General features: G+C 38.9%; 1 protein-coding gene across 1 annotated transcript in view; it reads right to left on the bottom strand.

The window, feature by feature from the left end:
• CPEB2 (cytoplasmic polyadenylation element binding protein 2) overlaps positions 1 to 18493 on the bottom strand; it is a 78189-nt gene that overhangs the window by 1508 nt on the left and 58188 nt on the right. Inside the window, exons 10-13 of the mRNA XM_040237337.1 lie at positions 13527 to 13645; positions 13146 to 13260; positions 11051 to 11232; positions 1 to 2481 (exon numbers count right to left, since the gene is read on the bottom strand). The exon at positions 1 to 2481 is cut by the window's left edge and continues 1508 nt beyond it. Of these exons, the coding sequence (XP_040093271.1) occupies positions 2254 to 2481; positions 11051 to 11232; positions 13146 to 13260; positions 13527 to 13645 (644 nt within the window). The 3' untranslated portion in view covers positions 1 to 2253. The remainder of the gene's footprint in view (positions 2482 to 11050; positions 11233 to 13145; positions 13261 to 13526; positions 13646 to 18493) is intronic.

Raw genomic sequence — 18493 nt, 5'->3', positions numbered from 1 at the left:
TTAAACATTAAGCAGAAATTATGAAAATAAAGTTAAAAAATCTGCGAAATTAAATATCTAAATAATTAACATTGCAAAACTACTGATTTCTTTTCTAAATTCCAAAAATTGAGGTATAGCAAAGGAGATGTCATCAGTCAAAAAAAGTGTGTCATAAAATAGCTGACTGTTGGAAAAAATCTCTCACAGAGATATAAAAATAGTGCATAACAAATGTCAAATGGATCAAGGTTGGCAGGGTTAAGGTTAGAAAAGAATACTCCAAAAATCTGGAGGATCATGGTTAAGTAACAAATAGGGAACATTGACAAATAAATTAGTAAAAAGCTCTTCTGAAAACAGCATCAACTTTAAACATTAAAAACTTGAACCACAACCACAATAAAACAGCAGAGTTAGACATGAACCACATATTTTTACAGTACAAAAAAGCACACCATAGACAACCAATATTAAGATCAACACTTTGCTCACGTGAAGGATTGTCCCAAGGGGCTGCAATAAGGCAACGCCCTTGTAGTTTTCTCTCTTTAGAGTCAAGAATCTTATTTCAGCATTTTAAAAAACATCTACCATGTTGGATGCTTTGCTTAGATTGCAGAGTAACTCTTACATTAAAATATAGGGGCTAGTTGCATTAAAAATGCTCTAAAGAGAAAAAATGTCACTAATGATACTCTAATAGTGTTCAGTACCAAGAGAAACTAACTATTGCATGTTTCCATGCCACTTTCTCAAAAAAACCGCAAGCAAAGTCATTACCAAAATTCCTTCATCAAAATTTAAAAAAAGCAATTTTTAACCATTAAGAACAACAATTTCCATGCAACAGTGACCCCAGTTTAGACAGAAGACCCCAATATACATAGGTCAAACACATAAGCAAGTTTAAGCCAGATTTCACCGTTATCTTTAAGGTAAAATTGAATTTTATGCAACTAGCCATCTGTATATTTCCCCATCTCCATTTTGACTTTACTTAGGTTTACTAAAGTTTTGCATTCTTCGATAAAGTTCCTTTGTTTAAATATGGGCTTCCTGTGGGCCTTACATTTGGTGACCGGTTAGCAGTGTGCTGGCCATCTTTGGTTTATAAAGGATGTCTTAACCATGAACTATCAAAGGGGCTAAAATCAACTTTCTTTAAAATTCTAGTATTGTTCTTTTACTCAATCTTTTATCTATACTATATCACTGCACATGAATTAGAACCGCACATCACAAAATTGCACAGGGATTACAAATATTACATCCAGTCTGCATAAAATCGAATTCCACTACCGACCAGATCACAAAATGGCTGCACTCTCTAATCTAAAACTAATTTGCATATTGTACACATGTAGGACATTTTTTAACTTGAAGTCACAATAATGCATGCAAGTTTGCTTTTTTAAACAAATTTTATAATTTGTTCATGCTACCTAGTTCAAGAGAGCTTTTTTTGAACATTTGCAATACCTCACCTCTTGTTAATAGTTCTAGTGCATGCATATGGTGTATACAGGTAAGTAAACATGCATTTTTTTCACATTCTAAAACTATGGCAGTTTAGGCCATATTGTGCTGCCTGCATTTTATCTGCAATGCAGTGTGTCTCTAACGTTTTCAATCCCGTATTAATAGGTGGCATTTACACATAACACCTATATAGCAGCAAAGCTAATACAGCTTGTGATTAAAAATGTTTAAAAATAGCTAATAAATCAGATTATCTTGAGGTATTATTTCTTGCAAGTCAAAATGGAGAGCAAAAAAACAACCCTAATTTTTTAGTTTATGTATACACTGAAAATAGCAACAATAAAAATAAGCCTTTGTAGCAGACATATTCCATCTTCACTATTATTTTGCTACCTTTGGTAAATTACTGGGGCAGATCTTAAAGTTAAAAACCCACGTTTAGAAATAAGTGCACGCTTCACCCACTATATAGCAGCAGACTGTTTGCCCCTACGCAAAACATTCTCATATCTAATTTTAACTTTACATATAAAAATAACTTGGAGAAAATACAAAAGAACATTTTATTTTAACATGAAAATATCACAAAAATTAGTAAGCCTGAGATGTAGGGTTTTGGTGAAAAACAAGAGGCTTGTAGTGTTTTGGCTGCTGATAAAGATGCATGTATTGATAGCTGGGGTGAAAGCAGAAGAATGCACTTATTTCTTCTGCATGTCAGTATCTTCAGACACAGTAAGCCACATGCACCCTTTCTTTCCTTGTTGAACAGAGGCCGGTCAGCTGTTCTTAGTTCCAGCGGAAGTGGATCTGACGTGGGCGATCAGCACCTTCCTTTACCAATGGCTTATGGAACTCACGTCCTGCACGGGAGTGGATATTTGCCCAACAAAACTCACAGTAATACTGCAGGCAAGTGACATTGGCACAAAAAAAGGGAGCAAATTTCCCACCACAGCGTGCGCCCTGGCACTCATCACACATCTGGTCATCCAGCACATATGGCTTCACCTCCACCTAGAAAAAGAGGGAAGACAAGTGCTGTCAAGTCTGCTTCAGACGCCACTTTAGCACTGATTTAAGAGGTTCATGCAGCGTTCTAGAGAAATGGAGTAGCATTCAATGCTGAAAGGAAGAGGCAGTTTCCTAGGGTGATAGCTTTGCCATGGTGGTTTAATCACTAAGCTGTGAGAGACTCTTGCAATCCCATGGACTGTAGCCCGCCAGGCTCCTTTGTCTGTGGGATTCTCCAGGCAAGAATACTGGAGTGGGTTGCCATTTCCTTCTCCAGAGGATCTTCCTGAGCCAGGAATCAAACCTAGGTCTCCTGCACTGCAGGCAGAGTTTTTACCAATTGAGTTATGAGGGAAGCCCAGCTTCACCACCTTGTAGGTTAAACAAAGTACATCATTTTGATCTTGCTGTAATCTTTTTATAGGTCTTAGGTTCATAATTGACCATGAGACTCAATGAGCACTTAGTTTGGTAATTTTATTGTATTTTGATATGTTTCTTCTGAGAACTATTAACTGAATACTATTTACATCACTTTATTCCTCAAAGACAAAAAATAATTTATAAAAACTATAAAATCCTAATTGATTCACAAAACATTCCACCCTCACCTTTCTTGAAGTTGACATCTTTAAAACACCTGTGTGTTGATCTTTTCAGAGGTGGGGGTAACTGTGAGTTAAAATGAGCAGGGCATGGAAGACAAATGCCCTTACACCTTTGTTCTCTCTTTCCAGCCCTACCGGTGAGATGGAACAACCGTAACAGCCCCTGGTCCTGGCAATGCTGCTCTACGGCAGGTGAGAGCTATGCCCTGCTCATAAATAACTGGTGCCACCAAACCAGAGCTGCGGATGATCCTACGAAAGGCATGTCTAGACTCCTGAGAACTAGCAAGCCAGAAGTCAAAGTCCCACTGTGAAACTGTGACTCAGGAGAAGGTCTCAGACTTAAGCCAGCTCTTGATGCTAAATTTCCTGACCTCAGTTTCTGTACCTGTGAGATGAGAAAGGCACTAGACCCTGCTTCCTAGAGTTGTGAGGATTAGATGACGCTAGTAAAAGCATGTAAGACAGTGCTTGGTACCTGGTAAAATACTCTGTAAATTAGCACTGGCCACTATTAGCTGCAACGGCCTTACTTTCTGGCTTGTGAGAACTTTATGAATGACAGGTTACTGCTTCTGTCTGACTGAATAGTGCCAGGCAGTCTAAGATCTCTGCATTTCCTGAGAGGAGAGAAAACTGAGTGTTTAAATGGCTTGGTTTGCCCAAGGTAAAAAAATAATGACCTGATGATTTCTATTTTGAGTGTATTCTACTGAAATACTCGCATGTGTATAGAAAATAAATATATAAGGGTATTTTCTTCACCATTATTTTGAACAAATACAATAACAACAAACTGGAAACAACCTAGCTGACTGATAAAAAGAACTGTAAAACATTTGATAGGAAAGTAATGAAATAACATTTTTGTTTGTATTTATATTGGTCAAAAAGTGCATTTTCAGTATGATCTTATGAAAAACCCAAAGGAAGTTTTTGGTCAACCTAATATTTCATGGTTAGGGTTAGGATAAACCTGAAAAAAAAAAAAAGTGAAAATTAGTTGTTCAGTCATGTCCAGCTCTTTGTGACCCCATGGACTGTGGCCCAGCAGGCTCTTCTATTCATGGAATTCTCCAGGCAAGAATACTGGAGTGGGTTGACATTCCCTTCTCCAGGGGATCTTCTCATCCCAGGGATTGAACCCAGGTCTCCTGCATCACAGGCAGATTCTTTACCGTTTGGGCCACCAGACTGGATATTTTATATATATTGGACATTTTGCTTTCCTGAACTGTCTATATTTTTTGCATATTTTCCCGCTGGTGTTTTCTTTTTTAAAACTAATTTATAAGTCCTCTTTGCCAGTTAAGGATTTTTAATCTTTCTTTCCATTGGCTTTTGATCTTTAAAATGATCTTTGACACAAATTCTAAAATTTGTATGCTCCATCTTTGTCTCCTACCTTTTTCCTTTACAGATTCCATCTTGATTGGCAGGCTGTTATTTTTGACTCATTACTTTCATTATAACTATAATTAAGGAAGTGCATGACTATAACCAAAGAATAGATCAAGGCAGTATGAGAACTGCTGGGTTTCACTTCACTGGAGGCTAAGCTGTGAGCAAAAGGGCCGCCTGCACTTGCTCAATGTCCAGTGCTGTCTGGTGGCAAAGCTGAACCTACACAAGTGTCTTCGTAGATGCTTTTTCTGGGTTTCTCTCTTGTGCTTTTTTTTTCTTGCCTTTATCACCGTAAGATTTTAAGCACAGTGTCTCTGTTATTTATTTAATTTTCATAATACTTCATTAAATACTGGGTGACAATGTAAAACAATGATTTCAATTACCTGTATTTTTAAATTCTAGACGTTATTTTATACAGCTAACCTGGCATGCTGCAGTCCATCAGGTCACAAAGAATTGGACAAGACTTAGTAACTGAATGACTAACAACAAATCTACTTAATTCAAAATCAAAACTTACAAAGATGAAAATGGATTTCAAATCTATGATTTTAGAATACAATCAAAACCTATTTTTGATTCATAATCTTATTTCAAATCTATGATTTTAGAATACAATCAAAATTTATTTGTGATTCATAATCTCTATCAATGCTTGAATGTGTGAAAGGGAGTTTCAATGATTCTTTATGCTTCTTATTTTCTATTAGAATGTCTTCCCTTTTCCACTACAGAGGAACTATCTGTGATGCACCCTCAACTGGATTCATCACTAATAATTAGCCAATCTGAAGTATAACACAATTCATTTCAGTAACTATCAGAAGCCACAGTGAATTATACTACTCACTGAATAAAATATAATAAATAAAAATGATTTATACATTTGTGGTGACTGTTCTTCACAGCTATCGGGAAGATGAAACTAAATTTCAAAGTAGTCATGAGCCTAAAAAATGCGTTGAATAAACAATTTTAATTCCCTCCAAATAAGTACACCATCTTTGCATTCCAGATAAATTTAAATTTTATCTGCTTTTATGGTTCAATTAGTGAGATTAAAGGTATAAAGAATAATAATTTAATTTTTTGTATAATGACTTATAAAATATTTAAGGCTCAAATTCTTTCAAATAAAGTTGAAGGCATATCAATACCTTAGTAGCACATATCTTTAAAAAGCAAACATTCTCTCAGTAGTTCAAGGCCTTTTTAAGAAGAGAAGCGTTTCTCAATTCACTTGCTTTGCATCAAGGTTTCTCTGCAAGAATTGATACTCTGCCCTAAATAATTCTGTCCTCCAACATCATTTTGGAAACAAAGAGGTGTGAGGTATGGCAGTACAATAATTGCATCCCTCTGCTTCTGTATATTAAACCCTCTCACTTGTCTGAAAAAGCAAGTGAGCTTAGCTCAGACTAGCTTGATGGTCTAAAGCACAGTTAACTAGATGAGTGACATAAAGCACGGCTGGGCCTTAGAATCACCCAGAGGCTTTACAAATCACTCCTGCCCTGGATGCATCCCAGACAACCACCACAGAACCTCCGTGGGGCTGGGACCCAGACGTCGAGGTCTTCCTCATTCCCAGGCAACTTTACCACGCAGTGGAGGCTGAAAACCAATGGATGAGATGGACTCTAAGGTTCAAATGAGTTTTAAAAAAAAATTTCATAGCATGTCTGGATAAAAGCAGAACTCCTTTTCTTAGATACTTAATTTTTTTTCTTTCTTTTTTTGGGGCAACATTTAAATAACAATGGCAAACAAGCATGCCTCTTTGTACATGTGAACTGAACTGATGCTGTACTTTGTTCCTAAATGGTGTAGTTTCATAATTAAATTGTGACTACTCCTAGAGTCTATGGTCCGGTCAACAGGTATTAATTAACCAGGTCCTCTGCCCCTAAAAGTCTTTTAATGTGCAAACAGCCCCAGAGAATAAGCTTCAAGAAACTGTTACACTGGGAAAACAAGAACCCCCTCAAATTATATCTACTAAAATGGTATAAGAAAGTTAATTTACCTCATGTTTTTAGTATATCTCATCTGTACTACAAATGTAAACATGATTATTCAGGAAGCAGCCACAGTTTTATAGCATGAAATAGATTTGAAAATAATCAGTTGAGTTTTGTTCACTCCTTTTGCGTATTTTAAATGGTTGGTAATCAGTATTACCAACGGCGGCTGTCTGGGCACAAGAGAGCCTAGAGGAGCCATCCCATGTTGAAGGTCAGGAAGGGCGGCAGTGAGGAGACACCCCTCATCCAAGGTAAGGAGCAGCGGCTGTGCTTTGCTGGAGCAGCCGTGAAGAGATACCCCACGCCCAAGGTAAGAGAAACCCAAGTAAGATGGTAGGTGTTGCAAGAGGGCATCAGAGGGCAGACACACTGAAACCATACTCACAGAAAACTAGTCAATCTAATCACACTAGGACCACAGGCTTGTCTAACTCAATGAAACTAAGCCATGCCCATGGGGTAACCCAAGACAGGCAGGTTATGGTGGAGAGGTCTGACAGAATGTGGTCCACTGGAGAAGGGAATGGCAAACCACTTCAGTATTCTTGCCTTGAGAACCCCATGAATAGTATGAAAAGGCAAAATGATAGGATACTGAAAGAGGAACTCCCCAGGTCAGTAGGTGCCCAATATGCTACTGGAGATCAGTGGAGAAATAACTCTAGAAAGAATGAAGGGATGGAGCCAAAGCAAAAACAATACCCAGCTGTGGATGTGACTGGTGATAGAAGCAAGGTCCAATGCTGTAAAGAGCAATATTGCATAGGACCCTGGAATGTCAGGTCCATGAATCAAGGCAAATTGGAAGTGGTCAAACAAGAGATGGCAAGAGTGAATGTCGACATTCTAGGAATCAGTGAACTAAAATGGACTGGAATGGGTGAATTTAACTCAGATGACCATTATATCTACTACTGTGGGTAGGAATCCCTCAGAAGAAATGGAGTAGCCATCATGGTCAACAAAAGAGTCCGAAATGCAGTACTTGGATGCAATCTCAAAAATGACAGAATGATCTCTGTTTGTTTCCAAGGCAAACCATTCAATATCATGGTAATCCAAGTCTACGCCCCAACCAGTAACGCTGAAGAAGCTGAAGTTGAACGGTTCTATGAAGACCTAAAGACCTTTTAGAACAAACACCCAAAAAAAATGTCCAGGGGACTGGAATGCAAAAGTAGGAAGTCAAGAAATACCTGGAGTAACACGCAAATTTGGCCTTGGAATGCGGAATGAAGCAGGGCAAAGACTAATAGAGTTCTGCCAAGAAAATGCACTGGTCATAGCAAACACCCTCTTCCAAAAACACAAGAGAAGACTCTACACATGGACATCACCAGATGGTCAACACCGAAATCAGATTAATTATATTCTTTGCAGCCAAAGATGGAGAAGCTCTATACAGTCAACAAAAACAAGACCAGGAGCTGACTGTGGCTCAGATCATGAACTCCTTATTACCAAATTCAGACTCAAATTGAAGAAAGTAGGGAAAACCGCTAGACCATTCAGGTATGACCTAAATCAAATCCATTATGATTATACAGTGGAAATGAGAAATAGATTTAAGGGCCTAGATCTGATAGATAGAGTGCCTGATGAACTATGGAATGAGGTTCGTGACACTGTACAGGAGACAGGGATCAAGACCATCCCCATGGAAAAGAAATGCAAAAAAGCAAAATGGCTGTCTCGGGAGGACTTACAAATAGCTGTAAAAAGAAGAGAAGTGAAAAGCCAAAGAGAAAAGAAAAGATATAAGCATCTGAATGCAGAGTTCCAAAGAATAGCAAGAAGAAATAAGAAAGCCTTCTTCAGTGATCCATGCAAAGAAATAGAGAAAAAGAACAGAATGGGAAAGACTAGATATCTCTTCAAGAAAATTAGAGATACCAAGGGAACATTTCATGCAAAGATGGGCTTGATAAAGGACAGAAATGGTATGGACCTAACAGAAGCAGGAAATATTAAGAAGAGGTGGCAAGAATACTCAGAAGAACTGTACAAAAAAGATCTTCACAACCCGGATAATCACGATGGTGTGATCACTCATCTAGAGCCAGACATCTTGGAATGTGAAGTCAAGTGGGCCTTAGGAAGCATCACTATGAACAAAGCTAGTGGAGGTGATGGAATTCCAGTAGAGCTATTTCAAATCCTGAAAGATGATGCTGTGAAAGTGCTGCACTCAATATGCCAACAAATTGGGAAAACTCAGCAGTGGCCACAGGACTGGAAAAGGTCAGTTTTCGTTCCATTCCCTAAGAAAGGCAATGCCAAAGAATGCTCCAACTACCGCACAATTGCACTCATCTCACATGCTAGTAAAGTAATGCTCAAAATTCTCCAAGCCAGGCTTCAGCAATATGTGAACCGTGAACTTCCTGATGTTCAAGCCGGTTTTAGAAAAGGCAGAGGAACCAGAGATTAAATTGCCAACATCCACTGGATCATGGAAAAAGCAGGAGAGTTCCAGAAAAACATCTATTTCTGCTTTATTGACTATGTCAAAGCCTTTGACTGTGTGGATCACAATAAACTGTGGAAAATTCTGAAAGAGATGGGAATCCCAGACCACCTGACCTGCCTCTTGAGAAATCTGTATGCAGGTCAGGAAACAACAGTTAAAACTGGACATGGAACAACAGACTGGTTCCAAATAGGAAAAGGAGTGTGTCAAGGCTGTATATTGTCACCCTGCTTATTTAACTTCTATGCAGAGTACATCATGAGAAACACTGGGCTGGAAGAACCACAAGCTGGAATCAAGATTGCCGGGAGAAATATCAATAACCTCAGATATGCAGATGACACCACCTTTATGGGAGAAAGTGAAGAGGAACTAAAAAGCTTCTTGATGAAAGTGAAAGAGGAGAGTGAAAAAGCTGGCCTAAAGCTCAACAATCAGAAAACGACGATCGTGGCATCTGGTCCCATCACTTCATGGGAAATAGATGGGGAACAGTGGAAACAGTGTCAAACTTTATTTTTTTGGGCTCCAAAATCACTGCAGATGGTGACTGCAGCCATGAAATTAAAAGACGTGTACTCCTTGGAAGAAAAGTTATGGCCAACCTAGATAGCATATTCAAAAGCAGACACATTACTTTGCTGACTAAGGTCCGTCTAGTCAAGGCTATGGTTTTTCCAGTAGTCATGTATGGATGTGAGAGTTGGACTGTGAAGAAGGCTGAGCGCTGAAGAATTGATGCTTTGGAACTGTGGTGTTGGAGAAGACTCTTGAGAGTCCCTTGGACTGCAAGGAGATCCAACCAGTCCATTCTGAAGGAGATCAACCCTGGGATTTCTTTGGAAGGAATGAAGCTGAAGCTGAAACTCCAGTACTTTGGCCACCTCATGTGAAGAGTTGACTCATTGGAAAAGAGTTTGATGCTGGGAGGGATTGGGGGCAGCAGGAGAAGGGGACGACAGAGGATGAGATGGCTGGATGGCATCACGGACTCGATGGACGTGAATCTGGGTGACCTCCGGGAGTTGGTGATGGACAGGGCGGCCTGGTGTGCTGCAATTCATGGGGTCACAAAGAGTCGGACACGACTGAGTGACTGAACTGAATCAGTATTAGAAATTATTCAGTAGGGGAGCTTTCATTTATAATCCTTAGGACTTCCTGAAAATTCTATGATGATCTAGCAGTGCTGCTAGAGAGTAAATGTTTTAAGGTTTAGAGCAATCATCTTGTGTATTTAGTTTATTTGTATTTTGGCTTGTTTACAAATTTACATTTGTTACTGCATATATTTAGGGAAATATACACAATGGGTTTTACATTAGGTTGTATGAAAAATGAAAAATAAGTAACATTTAACACTAGTGCCTATCTCTGAGTGCTTCTACAGACGTGAATTCACTTATTCCTCAAAATAACTGTGAAAGAGATACTGTTTTCCAACTTGTGTGTGAAGAATAAGAGGTGTGAAGAAGGTTCATCTGCCCAGGGTTACGGAGCACAGGGTGGAAATGGGATCCCAGGGAGTCTGGCCCCAGAGTACAAGCTCTGCTTCCACAGTTAGAAAGATATTAAGACACCTTGCTGGCTGATATATTTTCTGAAATGGCTTTAAAATGATATTTAAATTCTGTGTATTATACCTAAAGTTTAATGTCTCGTCAAGAATTTCATAATTCAGGGATCTTTTGATATAATACTCTTTAAGAGCTAAAGGAATATACAAATAAGCACTCAGGTTTTGAACTGCATTATTAACTCTGTAGGATAGCAAGCTTTGGAAAGTGTGAAAGTGCAAGTATTAGTCACTTAGTTGTGTCCAACTCTTTGTGACCCTATGAACTGTAGCCACCATGCTCGTATGTCCATGGAATTCTCCAGGCAAGAATACTGGAATGGGTTGCCATTCCCTTCTCCAGGGGATCTTCCTGACTCAGGGACTGAACCCAGGTCTCCTGCATTGCAGGCAGATTCTTTACCATCTAAGCCACCAGGGAAGCCCAGTAAGCTTTGTATCAGCAGCTTATTACAGGACTTAAATGATTTTCCAATATGCAACTTACACGTTTATCAATATCACCGTGCTGAAGCTGAACGAACCGGGCACTGATGGCAGCAATATAGCTCTGCTGATTGGAGAAAGCAACTCGACCAGCACCTTTTGGATATTTCAGCTCTGGATCTGTATCAATCCCTGCATAACACACGCCACCATACAGCCGGTCCATGATCATAGCAAGCTCCACTGGAAAATGAAAAGAAGTGCACATCAAATGGGAGAGAACACAGTGAATCAGCAGTCTTAAAGTATTTTTTTAAAGTGAAATTCAATAGGATAATGCTCTCTTCTAGGTCCAGTCCTCTGTCTTGTACACTGGGGCCCACCTTGTACACTGGGGCCCATCTGCTCTCAGCACAGAAGTCGACTGCTCAGCTGCCCACTGGACCAGTCACAGATGTCTAACAGGCCCTGTAGCACGCACTGTCCTACACGGTGCTCCTGACCTTTTGCTACCTGTCTAAGCATGCCCCAGTGTGTTTTCACTGACTCAGTAAGTGATGGAAAAGATGAAGTTGCCAACTCAAGAGGCTTGGCTTCCTCCTCTGTTTTTTTCTGTTTCCCACGGTGCATGCAATCCCATGAACTTGATTACCAGACATATCTAGAATCCAACCGCTCTGCCTCCATGACTAACATCCTGTTTCAAGGTACCATTATTTTTCATTAGATCATGGCAATAGTTGTATCACTTCGTTTCTGATCTGTGCTCTTCCCACCCCCCAGTTTATTTTCAAAACAGCATCAAGGGTGATTCTCTTGAAGATATAGCAGATGGCAATGGCTTAACTGAAATTTCTGCTTGGGAACTCTGAATGGAGGCACAAACTAGTCTTCAAAACCACAAAATCTTCTTCCAACCTACTCCAGTGTTCTTGATCTTCTCGGTAATGGTACCACTGTCTATCTAGTAGCTTAAGACTGAAAACTGAGATTGAGCCTTTGCGTTTACTTCATAAATACCTATAACTCTTGTTCACTTGGCTCTTCTACCACCACCACCACTAATCCAAGCCACTGCTAACTGTCTCCTGGACTGTAATAACAGGCTCCTGAATTGGTCCACCTATATCTACTCTCAACTCAACTCTCCCCTCCACAAGTCATCAGCTAAACTGGTCTTTCAAAAATGCAAATATGATGTCTCTCTGTTTTACTTAAAATCCCTTCATTGGTTTCCCACTGCTGTGAGGATAAATATCAAATTAGCTGTTGGACTTTTATGATCTGACTGCTATTTACCTCTTCCGTGTCTTCTGTGTCTCTCCCCTCATTCCTTAGGCCCTAGGTGGTGACTCTGGACTCCCCTCAGTCCCTCTGATGCACTCAGCCTCCCTCCACTGAACATCTTTGAATACGCTGACCCCTTTATCTGAAACACACTCCACACAATCTCCATCTGTTCAATCCTCATGTGTCAGCTCAAATACAAGTATTTTGAAAATATTAGGCTACATCACATTTCCTTGCTTTATGCCCTTCTGTTTCCTGTAGTGCTTCTTTGTAGTAGGTATACCTGTAAGTATTTACACGTGTGAACAGTCTTTTAACAGGCACCTCCCATACTGGAAGAGGGTGTTCTCAGTGATGCAAGGAGCTAACACACTTCACAAGGGTGCACAGTATCATAAAACCTGCTTGTACTGTGGGCGTTTATGTCTATAATTATGTACCATATGACATCTTCTGGTAGATCTCTGGATTCTGATGACTGATGAACAGAAGTTTGTCATTCAACTATCTAAAGTGTATTTCAGATATCAGAATCAACCTGTATCAAATAAACAGACCCCAAATTCTCACATCTTGGAGAGTTACACTTAAGCAGACTTAAGTGCCTGAGTGGATTCTTCTTATAGAGTCTGTCTGGAGTTAGCTATACATACTGATAGATGGTTGTCCTATTCTCTAGTTCCTTAATGGTCTTAAGAGCAGTTTTTAGAATTTGTCTCGATTCTCCAGCAAGCAGCTGTTGGAGGAGAATCTGCCCTTAGCTGATCTAGTGGTGACATATACACAATAGGTGCCCAATGTTTACTGAATCAATTCATGTTTAAATGATTTTGTAAAGAAACAAAATTTGTTAACATTCTACTTACCAGCCCGTAATGGCCTAGGAACACCTCCAACAAAAATTGTTTTTCGAGGATCCAAAGGCTGAGAACCATCCATCACAAAATCACTATCACTCAAATTCCAAGGACGGATCTGAACCTGTGAAGAAGATGACATTATGGCCTTAGGTCTCGCTGCTTTAATAGCTGATGAACTTTCTGCCAACCGTGGTGCTTCCCTAGTTCAGAATTTTGGACAGATGGTTTGGGAAACAAATTGTTAATATTTTAATCTAGATACTGTTTAAGTTATATGAACTTTTAAAAACTGAACCCTTAATGCAGTAGTTTTTTCACTAATAATCATTTCAAAACAGTTTTTGGAAAACTCATTTGTAGCTTCAAGTTTGAGTAGCATTTACTTACAGGTTTGTCCTTGATGGTTGGGCTGGAAACACACAGATAGAGTTTTCCATCCTCTTCAATACAAGCATCAATCAGTGCCTGAACTGAGCTCTCTTCTTGAAAGAGAAGGAATGCATAGCCTGTAACAGCCATGAAAACGAGGCAGTGAGTCAAGGTCAGTGATTTCATCCCAAACTTCAGTACTGTTTAGAAAACACACGCCTTTGAAGTAAATAAAAATGAACTATCAAACAGGATTACAATCATTATGTTTCTATTGGAGAACACAACATCCTGTAGAATACACACAAACACAAATACTCGGTAAATTACTCTTACTTTATATAGAGCATTTAATATCTGATATACTAAGAGGTTCTATGAAACATTATTCCCAATTTACAGAAAAAAAGAAAAAGAAAAACAAAACAAAACAAACCCTGAGGTGTCAAGTGGTTGAATTACTTGCCCAAAGCCAGTCACATAAGCAACTAGTTGGTTGATTAATTTCAAACCTAGATCTGCTCTAAGGTCTCCCATGATACTGTCTCCTTAAAGAATTTGACTGGATTAACCAGTTGAGCCCAGCAGAAGCTACAAATTTTTTCAGGTGCCCTCAGGGAAAGACAAGTTCTAGAGCATACTCTTGGGCAGGTGGAAGGAGCACTTGTGGAAAGGCCCTGGAATTCCTGTAAGTAGGGGAAAATTCCACAGTCAACCTGACCACTTCCAAATGATACTAAGAAAACTCCCTTAGGGAGGTTGGAATGAAGCAGATTCCTTCAGGATGGGTCAGACTTTTAAATCAAGTTTCAAAGTGGCTGAGCAGCAGAACACTTTTTCCAAACAGTATGGAGACTGGGTTTGCACTTTGGAGTCAAGTTCTTGCTTAGATTCCTATGCTCTTTTGGAAATATGCCCTTCCTCCTTTCCTTGTGACAACCAGTCAATCTTGAATCAAATATTATGTATCCATCAGGCAGAACAGACTTCATTATTAAAAGAAGGCATCAAAATTTACAAGTTTACTATTATGTGATTATTCCCAGTAGCAGATAACTGTAAGTGACCTAAAAACACCCCTTTCCCTTGACAAGATTTCTATGCAAATTTAGAGCAATGAAACCTAGTCCCAGTATGAAAATGCCATCAAACAGGCCATCCATGTCTGGTCCATTAAACAATGGGAAGAGTGAGTTCATGTTTTACTAGAAGTCAAAAATAAAACCACAGCTTACTGCCAATAATCGCTTTTAGTGCCACAAAGATCTGATATGACACACAAAAGAAGTACTTCATTTTAATAAAGTTACTATATCTGATTGCACAAATAAGCAATCAAACCATTTCTATTTCTACACAAACAGAAACTTCCATATGTATGATTACACAAGATCAGAAACATATCTTAGACTTTTATAATTGTTAGAAAAACTTAAGTAGGCTTGAAAAAATGAGAAAATAAAGACTGGCTTTCTATATGTGAAGGCATTAATTTTGATACAAGCTACAGTTCTGAGAGCTATAACTGTTTTGTAATAATGGAGGAGTATAGATGGATTTACTAAAAGAGCATTTTAAATTAAATTTTTAATGTTATGTTTTATGATGCTAGTTTTTATATTAATGTTTTAAATTGCTAAATTATTTTGGTGATTATGAGGAAAGAAACATTTGTATCACAAAAATTAATTAAGCAATATGGCAGGTAAATTTTGATCTAGCTAAGGCAAGCCACTAAATATTAAAATAGTTTCATCAAAAATACCACCTAACGTGTTCTTTAGAATTTATTAATGAAAGCTAATGTTTACATTCATCCATGGAGTTGCAAACAGTCCCAAATGACTTGGGGAACAACAACGTTTACACAAGGTGAACCTTATTCACTGCAAAGGACAGGTGTGTTTAAGTGTGTTTCAGCGTCAAGGGCTCAAGTCACTACCTCAACTACAAGGCAACTTCATCAACTGGATGTTTCTACACCAGTGTTTTCCAAACCATGGAATGATGAATTCCAGCAATGACAAAAACGCATGAACGTGCAAGGTTTAGGAACACTAGTCTTTGGCAATGGGTACAATCAACTACAACTGTACCAAAATACTATGATTTGCCACTGCTGATTTTTTGCTGTTTTTTCTTGTTTTCAGTTTGAGAAAATAACAACTACCACAAAATTACAATAACAATGCAATAGCAACAATAACAGCAGCTCTTCTGTTTCATGAAATCAGAAATCAACCTATCTCACTAGGCTTAAATCCACCCCTTATCTGAATAAGAAGTCCATGCAGAAAATGTGTACCTGTCTTGACAGAAACTAATCCCAGTACCTTCCTAAACTTGTACTTCAATCTCTGCCTGTAACTCTACTGAACAGCTTTTTAATCTATCTAAATTGCACAATCTCCTTTAGATTTAGTTCAAAGTTTCACAGTGAAGCTCTCCTCTGCCTACTTTAAGTCAAAGGATAAACCATCCTAGTTGTTTATATCACTTATGAGGGAACTTTCAATCCATGAATTACTGAGGATACAAAGATGAGTAAAGACACAGTCTGATAGATTACTGGAAAAAATTGAAATTAATAGGTTCTGACATTAATAGATATAACTCTAGCTGTGTTGTGGGAGAAACACTGGGGATATCCAGAGATGTGGACAGACTAAGTCATATGTCTGAGATAGTCCAGACAAAGGATGATGGTTAATTTAGGCAGAAATGTCCGGAACTAACAGGCATTTTTATTGAACATTTGGTAAAATAAACTATAAAAGACAAGATCGTAACACTGAACAACAGATTAAAACCAAGCTAAGAAATGAACATCTACATCAACATGAAGCTAGCTTTCTCTCTAAACTAAGGATGCAAGACCTCCAGATCCAGCATGTTAAAATTTAGAGTACATGGAAACAGGTCCCTAGGTAGAAGTAGATTCTAAAAGCTGCCTGAGATCCAGGATCGAAGGATTCCATAAGATTTAAAGGTTCAGTTCAGTTCAGTCACTCAGTTGTGTCCGATTCTTTGCAACCCCATGGACTGCAGCATGTGAGGCCTCCCTGTCCATCAGCAACTCCCAGAGTTTAAGGTGTGTGTGTAAGTATGTATGTATGTATGTGTGTGTATATATATGTAAATCACATATATATAAATCACTGCATTATTCCATTTCTCTAAAAAACAACATCAACCACTCATGGGAGTTCTGTAATTCTCAATGATAAAGGTAGAGATGGCCTGAACAATTTATCACCGGAAACCCTGAGCTGGTTTTTGGATGCCAATAACTCTGACATGTTTCCTTTCCCAGAGTCGAAATCAGGTTATTCAACAGATCTACTGGAGTCTTTTCCCCAGGCTTGAAAAATCCACTCAGCCATGATAATAATGGTGTACTTTTTTATTTCTAAAATTACATTTGAATGATATTCAAAGTAAAGTCTTTCAATCTCCCCCTTTCTTTTATTCACCTATGAGGATCTGCCATGACTGGCTGGATTCAGGCTAAATTCTCTCCTGCTGCTCACTCCAGGCAGGTGATTCTTCCTCTGCCCACTGATGGTGGCATCACTTTGCTCAAACGAATGTTAGCTCCATTTGTGATGCCTCTTCTCTGGATCAGTCACCACAGTATCCTAGCAATACGTAACTCTGCACATCTTATCTCTTTATGTAACTGAGTTTTTCCTGACCATTCATCTTCTTCTCTATCTAAATTCACCAACAGAGTACATATTACTCTCGTCATCTCTGGAACACTTAAGGACATCTTGCAATACTTAAAATATTCATGGGTTTATGTTTTATTCTCACTTCATACATTTTTTAATAACTTCAGATATGCAGATGACACCACCCTTACGGCAGAAGGTGAAGAAGAACTAAAGAGCCTCTTGATGAAAGTTAAAGAGGAGGGTGAAAAAGTTGGCTTAAAGCTCAACATTCAGAAAACGAAGATCATGGCATCTGGTCCCGTCACTTCATGGCAAACAGATGGGCAAACAGTGGAAAGAGTGGCTGACTTTATTTTTCTGGGCTCCAAAATCACTGCAGATGGCGACTGCAGTCATGAAATTAAAAGATGTTTACTCCTTGGAAGGAAAGTTAAGACCAACCTCGACAGCATATTAAAAAACAGAGAAATTACTTTGCAACAAATGTCCATCTAGTCAAGGCTATGGTTTTTCCAGTGGTCATGTATGGATGTGAGAGTTGGACTGTGAAGAAAGCTGCTCACCGAAGAATTGATGCTTTTGAACTGTGGTGTTGCAGAAGATTCTTGAGAGTCCCTTGGACTGCAAGGAGATCCAACCAGTCCATTCTAAAGGAGATCAGTCCTGGGTGTTTATTGGAAGGACTGATGTTGAAGCTGAAACTCCAATACTTCGGCTACCTGATGCAAAGAGCTGACTCATTTGAAAAGACCCTGATGCTGGGAAAGATTCAGGGCAGGACGATAAGGGGATGACAGAGGATGAGATGGTTGGATGGCATCACCGACTCAATGGACATGAATTTGGGTAAACTCCGGGAGTTGGTGATGGACAGGGAGGCCTGGTGTGCTACAGTTCATGGGGTTACAAACAGTCAGACAGGACCGAGTGACTGAATTGATACATTTCTTAATTTCACTGAGCAGAGACACTTTTTTATATGTCTGTGCCCAAGCTACTGAGAAGGATACCTTAGGCAGAAAAAAGACTCAAATATTTGTTGATACAAGCCTTTGAAATCATTATCAAATCATTATAGAGAAGGCATAGCAAGTCTCTGATGATTCTTGACTGGCTTCAAGTAAAACTAATAGCTTTCAGAAACATTCTGCCTCACTTGATACATTGTTACCGACCTCTACAAATTATTCTATTAGTTTTTATATAAAGATGTACTCATATTCAATTCTAAAAGAAAACACAGAGTAATTGATATTATTTCTTTGTGAAAGAGAAAGGACTGTGGCTTGCCAGGCTCCTCTGTCCATG

The sequence above is a fragment of the Oryx dammah genome, unplaced genomic scaffold, assembly GCF_014754425.2.
Source record: "Oryx dammah isolate SB20612 unplaced genomic scaffold, SCBI_Odam_1.1 HiC_scaffold_3, whole genome shotgun sequence".
Classification (NCBI taxonomy): domain Eukaryota; kingdom Metazoa; phylum Chordata; class Mammalia; order Artiodactyla; family Bovidae; genus Oryx; species Oryx dammah.
The sequence above is the reverse complement of the archived record's forward strand: the minus strand, read 5'-3'. Positions and strand labels throughout refer to the sequence as shown.